Source organism: Phascolarctos cinereus, unplaced genomic scaffold (assembly GCF_003287225.1).
Source record: "Phascolarctos cinereus isolate Bilbo 61053 unplaced genomic scaffold, phaCin_HiC Scaffold_726;HRSCAF=1367, whole genome shotgun sequence".
NCBI lineage: Eukaryota > Metazoa > Chordata > Mammalia > Diprotodontia > Phascolarctidae > Phascolarctos > Phascolarctos cinereus.
In genome coordinates, this window is record NW_027556098.1 from 37,273,262 (window position 1) to 37,284,552 (window position 11,291).

At 39.8% G+C, this 11,291-nt stretch overlaps 1 protein-coding gene and 1 long non-coding RNA gene across 2 annotated transcripts in view; one reads left to right on the forward strand and one right to left on the reverse strand.

The window, feature by feature from the left end:
• TBC1D8 (TBC1 domain family member 8) overlaps positions 1-241 on the reverse strand; it is a 132,979-nt gene extending 132,738 nt beyond the window's left edge. The window contains 1 exon segment of the mRNA XM_020992866.2: positions 12-241. Within this exon segment, the coding sequence (XP_020848525.1) occupies positions 12-138 (127 nt within the window). The 5' untranslated portion in view covers positions 139-241.
• Positions 242-340: 99 nt separating this feature from the next.
• Positions 341-2,660, forward strand: LOC144454451 (uncharacterized). The gene is made up of 2 exons (XR_013482831.1): positions 341-646; positions 2,305-2,660. It is a non-coding gene; the product is annotated as an uncharacterized LOC144454451 (long non-coding RNA).
• Positions 2,661-11,291: the final 8,631 nt, after the last annotated feature.

Consider the following 11,291-nt stretch of genomic DNA (forward strand, 5'->3'; position numbering starts at 1 on the left):
GCGCCGCTTACCCGTGAAGCGGCCGCTGCCTTCCCCGTGGCCCCTCCGGCGCTGCAAGATGAAGTAGCAGCTGCTCTTCTGGGTGACCCAGAGCTTCAGGGCGTTCTTCAGCAGCACCTCCTCCGGCTTCAGCCACATCTTCCGCGCCTCTCGCTGCGCCCGCAGCCGCCGCTGCCGCCGTCCCCTCTGTCCCGTCGGGGCTGCTGCCCCTGCCCCTTCGCCCCGGAATCCCGCGGCTCCTTACGGCTCCGCCCCCTGCCCGCCCACCAGCGGCTCCGCTGGTCACATCGTCCCCCCACCGGGCCTGGCCCTGGCCCGCCCCCTCCAGCCCTCACTCCCACCCCCTTCGTCCCGTCTACTGCAGTGGGCTCCGGGAGAAGGCGGGGTGTCGCTTCGCTCTGGGACTGCAGTCCCGCGTCGGGCTCCGCTCACTAGGGAGAAGGGAGCGCAACTGGGCTGAGGCTGGGGCTCGGGCTGGGAGCAGGGAAAGAGAAAGGGGCGCAACAGCGCCCAAGAAGCAGAGGCACCGGCAGCTGCAGCCTGGAGCCCCGCGCGCTTCCCCGGGCTGCGCTCCCAAGCCCGAGCTCCTCCCAGCTGGCGGCTTGGAGGCGTCGCCAGCCGAAGGCTGCTTTCACCGTAGGAGCAGGTTGGGTTTCCGTGTTTCTGCCTCTCCCTAGCGCACAGTTCCGGAATCGGGAGAGGAAGTCCAGTCCCAGCTCCCAAGTCCCTCCGCCTTCTTCCCATCCCTCCCTCCCTCCGCGTTCCCAGAGCCTTCCCGCGGCCGGGGTGAGGGGTGGGATGCAGACTTCAGGGAGACCCTCCACTCACAGGGTGGACCAGCCAGCCTGGACCAACTGAAATATCCTTCCCCAACATCCCTAAGTCTTCGCGGGGACAGATGCTGAAGAATTGCTTTCTTTTCCCCCCTGTTGCAAGGATTTTCCAACCTGGGGTCTTTGTATGGGGAGGTTAAAAAAAATGCTTATCACTAGAAACCCCAACTAAATCCTTATATAGAGGTTAAAGGACAGACGTGACATTTAGAAAAGATGTAAAACCATGGAACTGTTTTCAGATTGGGGGGGCACTTGGGGAACCTTTTTTCTGGGCTTCCTTCCAGTTACCAGTTAAGTTACCAGACTGATTTAAGAAAGAGAGTCGAAGGAACGGTTTAGGAGAGCAACAACGTAAACAACAGGATGAAAATCTTACGGCCAAGCAAAGTAATGTGAAATCTCTGTGGGTGTTAAGTTCCATACAAAATACTGGGGGTAATGGGGCCCAACTATAGACCAGCAGATCTGGAAAATGAAACGCAGCTGGAATTGTGCAAGGAGATGGGAAGTCCTTAACAGAATTAGTCTAAGTAGTAATACTTCGGAAATTTAATTATCCAGAGGAGATGTTGAAGTAATATAAGGGTTTTCGAGAAGACAAATGAGTGATTTTTAAAAATCGCTTTAGAGCCCATAAGGAAGGGCAATATGCTGAACTTATTTCTGAGTCGTAGACAATACTTTTGTAGGAGGGAGTTCCCAGTGGATGTATTACTATGTAATAATAACCATAACAATTCAATCCGACATTTTAGGGGTAACCTAGGATAATTGTCAAGCCCTCTTTGTGATATATGCACTCAGTTTGAATAAAGTACTCCAATAAAATGAGGCTTTGCTGAAATGGCTCTGTTGCTCATGGAGAGGTAGGATATGATTTCTGGGGAGAGGCACCCCTTCCTCATCTTCTACATGGTAACAAAAAAAGACTATCAGTTAGATATGAAGTATAGGTAACACTAACTGAATATGTTATCATCAGGAGCACAGTTATTAAGGGCCTACTAGATGAAAAGTACTGTTTCAAGAACTAGGAGAGAGAAAGTTTAGAGAAGACAGGGTCTCTGCCCTTAAGGAGTGGCAGTCTGATTGGGGGAAAATGACATCACAAAGACGGAATACTGAATCATAAATGAATTCGAGAGTTATAAAACAAAGTACATATAAAGGAAAAAGAATCTTCATCGGACTTTTTTCCCCTTCCACTTTTCTGTCCATCTTCCCATCCATCATTGCTGGACCACTTTGGAAGAAAGCCCTCAAAAAACAAAAAACAAAACCTGAGGAGATGGGTGGAGGTATCACTTTGTGGGTAAATCTTTATCTGAAACTAAGAAGCATGAGATAAAACCAGTATAATCATGATTTGTTGTTGTTGTTTAATCATTTTTCATTCTTGTCTGACTATGATTTCATTTGGGGTTTTCTTAGCAAAGATATTAGAGTGGTTTGCCATTTTTTTTTCCAGCTCATTTTACAGATGAGGAAACAGAGGCAAACAGGGTGAAGTTACTTGCCCAGGGTCACACAGCTAGTAAGTGTCTGAAGCTGAATTTGGTCGCTGGAAGATATCTTCCTGACTCCAGGCCAGGCCGGGTCTAGCCACCTCCACACCTAGCTGATACTAAGGTATAAAATACCCTGGTGATTCCAGCCTATTTATTGGAATGAGAGGGATCAACTACACTAAAGCTTTCAAGTTCTGAGACTGTGATTCTAGAGGACATAGAGCAAAAATATGTGTGAATTTGGGGATATGATAAGATGTTTGAGGATTTTATTCTCTGTAGTAGTACCTAATAAAATATGTATTTTTAAATTTTATTAATTTATTTTGATTTATCAACAATCACTTACATATGCTTTTGAGTTTAAAATTTTTCTCTCCCTTCCTCCCCACCACCCTCCCCAAGATGGCGCACAATCTGATATAGGCTATACATTTACATTCCTATTAAACATATTTTCACATTAGTGAAGTTGTAAGTAAAAATTAAAACCCATAGGAGGAACCATCAGAAACAGGAAACAAAACTCAACAGAAGAAAAAAAAATGATAGCAATTCAACTTCCATAGTTCTTTCTTTGGATGTGGATAGCATTTTCCATCATGAGGCCTCTGGAGATGTCTTAGATCCTTGTAATGCTGAGAAGGATTAAGTTTATCAATATTAGTCATCGCACAACATGGCTGTTATTGTGAACAACGTTCTCTTGGTTCTTCTCACTTCACTCAGCATCAGACTATATGAGTCTTTCCAGGTTTTTCTGAAGTCAGTCTGTTCATCATTTCTTATAGCACAATAGTATTCCGTTACATTCATATACCACAACTTGCTCAGCCATTCCCCAATTGATGGGCATCGTCTCAATTTCCAATTCTTTGTCACCACAAAGAGAGCTGCTATGAATATTTTTGTACATGTGGGTCCTTGTCCCATTTGTATGATCTCTTTGGGATATAGCCCTAGAAGTGCTATTGCTGGATCAAAGGGTATGCACATTTTTATAGCCCTTAGGGCATAGCTCCAAATTGTTCTCCAAAATGGTTGGATCATTTCACAACTCTACCAACAATACATTAGCGTTCCAATTTTCCCATGTCTTCTCCAACATTTGTCATTTTCCTGTTTTGTCATGTTGACCAATCTGATAGGTGTGATGTGGTACCTCAGAGTTGTTTTGATTTGCATTTCTCTAATCAATAATGACTTAGAGCATTTTTTCATATGACTATAGATGGCTTTAATTTCTTCATCTGAGAACTGTCTGTTCGTATCCTTCAAGCATTTATCAGTTGGGGAATGGCTTGTATTCTTATAAACTTGCCTTAATTCTCTATATATTTTAGAAATGAGGCCCTTATCAGAGAGACTGATTATAAAGTTTCTTTCCCAATTTTCTACCTTCCTTCTAATCTTAGTTGCACTGGCTTTGTTTGTGCAAAAACTTTTCAATTTAATGTAATCAGAATTATCCATTTTGCTTTTCATAATGTTCTCTATCTCCTGTTTGGTCATGAATTCTGTTCTCCATGGATCTGATAGGTAAACTATTCCTTGTTCTCCCAGTTTGCTTATAGTATCAGCCTTTATATCTAAGTCCTGAACCCATTTTGACTTTATTTTGGTATATGGTGTGAGATTTGGGTCTATGCCTAGTTTCTGCCATACTCATTTCCTGTTTTCCGAGCAGTTTTTTTCAAAGAGTGGGTTCTTGTCCCAGAAGCTGGGGTCTTATCAAATAATAGATTACTATAGTCATTGACTACTGTGTCCTGCATATTTAACCTATTCCACTGATCCACCACTCTATTTCTTAGCCAGTACCAAGCAGTTTTGATGATTGCTGCTTTATAATACAATTTAAGATCTGGAATTGCTAAGCCACGTTCCCCTGAATTTCTTTTCATTAGTTCCTTTGATATTCTGGACCTTTTGTTCTTCCAAATGAATCTTGTTATTATTTTTTCTAACTCTATAAAATAATTCTTTGGTAGTTTGATTGGTATGGCACTGAATAAGTAAATTAGCTTAGGTAGGATTGTGATTTTTATTTTATTAGCTCGGCCTACCCATGAACAGCTGATGTTTTTCCAGTTATTTAGATCTGATTTTATTTGTGTGAAAAGTGTTTTGTAATTGTGTCATTAGAGTTCCTGGGTTTATTTTGGTAGGTAGACTCCTAAATATTTTATAATGTCCACAGTAAGTTTAAATAGAATTTCTCTTTCTATCTCTTGCTGTTGGGCTTTGTTGGTAATATATAGAAATGAGGGTGATTTATGTGGGTTTATTTTATAGCCTGCAACTAAGTTGTTATGCTAATAAAATATTTTCATATGTAAGCCAGCATACTTTTTGAATATTACTTTGTGGACATGTCATTACACCCCTTCCCATAAGAATGTAAGCATTTTGAGGGCAGGAACTGCTGTGTTGTTGTAGTTGTATCCCCAGGGCTCGCAAAACCTGACGTATAGATATTTCTTGAATTTAAGTGGAGGAGGTGGTGCCAGGGTCCTAGATTGTCCAGAAAAAAAAAGTTCAGGTTAGGTTTCTGAGTAGGGGCTTAAGTCAGGTAAAGAGAAAAATTACTGAAAACATAATATGTTTTTATGCCATAGGCAGTCCCACAACAAAGGATTTCACTGAGAAGACAGCAAAGAAAAAAGGCCTATTAAACCCTCCATGATCTGGCTACAACCTATATAGCCTTCTTTTACCATATCTTTCATATTCTTTTTGCTTCAGCCTAGCTGGATTAGTAGCTGTTACTTGATCATAACTTGCCTTCTGACTTCATATATTTGGGCAGCCCATCCTATATATCTGAAACACCTTTCTTCTTACCTCTCCAGGCCAATTGAATTTGTCTTCCTTCAAGTCTCAGCTCAAATGATAACCTCTTAAAGAAATTCTTTCCTCATTTTCCTACCTACCCTCCCTACCTCAAATGAAAGTAATCACTTCTCATTTCTTAAAGCACTCTGTCTGCAACTTTCCTTTGCCTTTATAGTAATTCTTTTTTTGGGTGATATACCCCCCAAAGCTGTGTGTTTCACAACTAGGGTTTGTTGATAGCTAATCATCTTATTCTGTAGAGGAAAAAGGAGCTGGTATCTAGGAGGGCTACGCTTACCCTGGCAATTTGAACTTTCCCCCAACAGGTAGAAATGCTAAGTAAGTATGAGGTTCTCTGTGGTTCTCAGTGAGTCTTTTATCATTTATCCCCTGTTCCACCTCTCTCTATGGTAGCATGAGGAGATGTTGAAGTAATATAAGGGTTTTAGAGGAGACCGATGAGTGATTAAAATATCACTTTAGGACCCAAAAGGAAGGGCAATATGCTGAATTTACTTCTGAGTTATAGACAATACTTTTCTAGGAGGGAGTTCCCAGTGGATGCACTATTATGTAATAATGACCATAACGATTCAATCTAATGTTTTAGGGGTAACCTAGGATAATTGTAAGGCCCTCTTTCTGATATATGTACTCAATTTGAATAAAGTACTCCAATAAAATGAGGTTTTGCTGAAATGGCTGTTGTTCAGGGAAAGGTAGGATATGGTTTCTGGGGAAAGACACCCCTTCTTCGTCTTTTAGCACTCCATCTACTCCAGCGAGCTGACTAACAATTCTTGGGATCAAGCTGAACTCAAGTATTTTGGGAAATATACATTTTGAACCCTCCCTTGAGCAAGAGTGTAAACAATAGGAAGTTTGATTTCAAAAGCAACTGGGCAGATCAGATGAAAAAGTAGAATCACTGGACTCACACCCTCAATTCAGGAAGAGGATGAACTTGGGATCCAGTGTACACTGGAATGCATGAGACATTTTTTTCTTTCTCCAGTCTCAGCTGTCTGGTCTCAGCTTGGAGCTCTGACCACCTTTATCTTTGGCTAGCCTGTCACTGAGCAGGGTGAAAAAAATAGAAAGTCAACAGTTAGGGACTATTTCCCAGGTATTGTTTATCTTGATCATGGTATTCTCCGAGGCAGCTGGGTCATTTCCTATGATTATCTGTTCTTCCCCAAGCTCAAAGCCCCATCCCACCTTTCTTTGAACACACAGTGGGGAGGCAGTACACCAAAATGTGTTACATGTAAATGTTTCATCTTCCTTATTCGGTTCGAACTTTCCTGAGGGCATAGACTATCATTTTTCATCTTTGCAACCCCCAACACCAGAGTGTCTTATGCATCAAAAATGCTTCATAAATTTTTCTAGAATGGATCACACCAATTTAGATGTTCCTTCCAATGATGGAGCCTATCCATGACCAAGGATCTTAAAGTCAGTCAATTAGCATTTATTAAGTGCCTACTATGTACCAGGCACTTTTTTAAGCACTGGGGGTACAAATAAAGGCAGAAAATGAAAACAAAACAGTCTCTGGTCTCAAGAAGCTCACCTTCTAATAAAAGAGACAACATACAAATATCTATGTAAAAACAAGAAATGTAAAGAATAAATTGGGAGCAACTAGGTGGGCTCAATGGATAGACCACCAGCCCTGGAGTTAGGAGGACCATGAGTTCAAATCCGACCTCAAACGCTTACTAGCTGTGTGATGCTGGGCAAGTCACTTAACCTTGATTGCTTTAAAAAAAAATAAGAGTAAGTTGGGAGTAGTTTCAGAGGGAAAGCGCTAAGATTAAAGAGGAGTGGGAAAGGATTCCTGCAGAAGGTGAGACTAGCTGAGCCTTGAAGGAAGCCAGGGAAGCTGGAAAGCAGAGATGAAAAAGGAAAGTGTTTCAGGCATGGGGGATAATGAAAAACTGAAAGTTAGCAGATGGAGTGTATTATTCAAGGAACAGTAAGGAGGAGAATGGATTAAGAGTACATGAATGGGAGTAAGACATAAGAAGATTAGAAAGGTAGAAAATGGCCAGGTTATGAAGGGCTTTAAAAGTCAAACAGAGGATTTTATTATTTTTATATTTTATATATTTATTATCTATTATTGTATTATGTATATTTCATATTATGTTTATATTTTATTCTGGAGGCAATAGGGAGCCACTGGATTTATTGAATGGAGGGAAAAGTGGCATGGTCAGTCCTGAATTTTAAGAAGATAAATTTGACAGCTAAATGGAAGATGGATTGGGATAGGGGAAAACTTGGGTAGGAAAACCAAACAACAGCCTATTGAAATAGTCCAGGTGTGAAGTGATGAGAACCTTGCTCCTCCCCCAAAGTGGCAGCAGTATCAGAAGAGGGAAGGGTATATACTAGAGATGTAAAAGTAGAAATGCCAGGACTCAACAAATGATTGAATATGGGGGGCAGGGTGAGAGAAAGGAGCCTTTGTTTTGAGCCTTGGTGACTGGAAAGATGGAGTGGCATCCTCTACAGTAATAAGGAAATTAAGAAGAGGGGGGAGTTTGGAGGGAAAGATAATAGATTAAATTTAGCACGTGTTGAGTTTAAAATGTTAGGGGATATCCAGTTTGAGATGTCTAATAGGCAGTTGGAGATATGCCTCTGTCCCTGTTTTCCTCTGAGTTTAATGCAGAGGTTGGGGTGGAGGTGGCGTCTACCAGCATACTGGAGACTTTCCTCATTTTCACCTGATTATTTCAAGGATGCTAGTGGACAATGCTGCCTTGCTTAAGTTTAGAAGCAATTAAAGAAAACCAACCATAAAAAGTTCCTGGAAAAATAGTTGAAAATATCTTATTGCAAAATGATGTGCCAAGAATGAGGTCAGATACTCAAAGAGAACCTTAAATAATGAACTAGCAAAGTAAGAGGTATTGTAGAAGAGAAGGAGGTCTCTCACAAACAGATGGAAAGACTGCCTAAATAGGAACATTTTTTTTAAAAGGAAAGTCCATACAGTTTAATGGGCTGGGCAAATGTAAGAAAAAAAATAGGTGACAAAAACAAATTCCAGGAGTACCTTACAAGGAACTAAAGCCAAATAACAAAAGATTCCTTAAATTTTTGAAGTCAAGAAAGCTAACCAGAGAATGGGGAGGAGGGGAGAAAAGAGAGTAGAGTCATCAAGGATAATAAGAAAATAGCAAACACAAAATTAATTCGTTGATCCTTCTTTACTGAGGGAGATGTTGAAAAGAGACTTTTTATCTTTCAATTACATTGTCCATTGGAGGTAAAATGGTAGGGAAAATTATGAGGTACTGGATGAAATTGTAGCAAATGTCAATGATAATATCAATAAGAAAGACAAACTAAATCAGTGTCATTATATATTTATTTTGTTTGTTTGTTTTTTTGGTTAGGCAGTGGGGTTAAGTGACTTGCCCAGGATCACACAGCTAGTAAGTGTTATGTGTCTGAGGCCAGATTTGAACTCAGGCCCTCCTGGCTTCAGGGCTGGTGCTCTATCCACTGTGCCACCTAGCTGCCCCAATAACATAAATTTTTTAAAAAATCACTAAAAGGAAGTCCAACTTGGAGTAATTGAAAAATCCTATTATGGTCCCAAAGAAGAGAAAATGAAACATAGTTCCCCCTTTACCGCCTGTGTGACATTGGACGAAATCATTGAAACTCCCTGGGCTTCAGATTCTTTGTTTGTAAAATTAACCTTTAGACTAGAAGACTTCTGATCTTTTTCAGCTCTAAATCTATGATCCTATACATTTCTCAGCAAGGGGGGTTCCAAGGGAGATGTACTTTGAAGGCAGAAAGTTGTAAATGTTGTCAGACACAATTGCTCTGTTGGTTGTCCAGAGCAAGATATATTTATTATATATAGAAACAAATATATAACTAAAAGCCATTAGATTACAATTAGACTACATTAGACTACAAAAGCCATTAAACTACAAAGAATATGAACAGTTTTCAAAAGGATGAATGCAAATAATCAGTAATCATATGAAAAAGTGCTCCAAATAGCTAATAGTAAGAGAACTGTAAATTAAAACAACCTGGGGTTTTCTCTAACACCCTACAAATTGGCAAAGATAAAAACTGGATATAATTAATGTTGGAGGGGCTGTGGAAAGACATGCATTAATATGTTTACAAAAAAACTATGAATTGGTCAACTGCTCTGGGGAAAAAAAATGAAATTATTTGAGAAAAGTCACTTTTGAACTATTTTTTTCTTTTGACCCAGCAATCCTCATAACTGGGCACATACTCCCTAGAAGGTCAATTACAGGGGTGGGGGTGGGGGGCAGGGGAAGGCATCACACACAAAATATTCATAGCATCATTCTTTGAGGTAACAAAAAACTGGAAATAAATAAGAACCCCTTAATTGTGGAATGAATAAACTAATTATGATATATGAATTGACATTGAGAAGAACATGGAGACTTCAAAGAAACATATGAAGACCTTATATGAATTAGTGCAGAGTGAAGATAACAAAAGTAAGAAAACAATATACACAATGATTTACAAAGCAAATGGAAACAGTAAAAGTAACCAAACTCTGATTAATTGTGATGTTAAATCATGATCCTAGAGAGGAGATGTTAAGACACATTTTCTCTTCTCAATATAGAGGTGGGAGACTATAGGTCAGGCACCATTGCTGTCTTGATTCGTTATTAAGCATGGATTTTTCTGTGTCACAGTGAAACATTTAAGGGGAATGGGGGATAGGAAGGAAGTTACAATGTAAAAATGGCTAATTAAAAACATAAAAGGCATTAATAATAATTTTTAGACTTTGAAAATAGTCTTTTCACTTGAAAACCTCATAAGGGGTGAGGGAAATTGAGGTTGGGTTGAGCAGGAGCCATATTGATTTAGGAGACAGAATAATTCTTGTTTAATCTCAGCTCTGTTACTTCCTAGTTGCAACCTAGAGCAAATTTCAATCTTTCTAAGTCTCACATTTCTCACTTCTAAAACTGGAAGAATGCCCACCTCACAAGGTCATTATGAAGTTCAAATGAGAAAATGGATTTGAAAATGTTCTGATACTTGAAAATTGTTATACAAAATAAAAACAATTGCAAAGTCATTAAAATTGTCCTAATTTCTTTTTCCCACAGAACTACCAGACTAGTTAATCAATCAGCCAACAAACATTTATCACCAGGTACTGCATTAAGCAATAGAAATTCAAGGAAAGGCAAAAATAGTCCCTACTTTCAAAGACCTTCTACTTTCAAAGACATTCTAATGGGGTCTCAAAGTATGTTTTTTTATTTCAGGAAGCCATTACACAAAGTCTCCCATATCTTTAAGAGGAGGACCAAATTATCTAGTTCATGAATGTCAGGATGATCCCTTTATGAACCTAGAGAATATGTGGCTGGTCTGTACAAAGGGGAGCGCTAATGCATGGCTATTTGTTTTATTATCCTTTGTCCAAATGAAGGGGTAGAGAGAAAGGAATAAGCATGTATGTAGTGCCTACTGTGTGCCAGATACTGTGCTAAGTACAAGGTAGGCACTGTTATTAGCCCCATTTTGTAGTTGAGGAAACTGAGGCAAAAAAAGTTAAGTGACTTGCCCAAGGTCACCCAATTACTAAGTGTCTGAGATGGATTTGAGCTCAGGTCTTCCTGACTCCAGCCCAATGGCAATCCATTGTAGCACCTAGCTTCCATTCTTTCTCTGGTTTATCAATTCCTAACTCAGAATGGTCCTGGACCCACTATTTAAAAAAATATTGGGAAAACTGGAAAGCAATGGAACTGTGTATTATATCATATAACAAGATAAGTTCTGAATAGATACTCTAATAACTTAAATAGAAAGGGTCACATTATAGAAAAGAGTAGGAAAAAAAATTACCTTTCAGATCAATGAATAAGGGAAGAATTTATGACTAAACAAAAAATATAGATTACAGAAGATAAGATGGACAACTTTACATAAAGCTTTAAATTTTTTGCACAAACAAAATCAATGTGGTTGAAATTAAGAATGGAAATAGGAATGGGCAGGCACATCCTCTCACCTACCTCTCTCCCTCAGCCTTCCTGCTGACTAGCTGGCAGAAGTAGGGAAA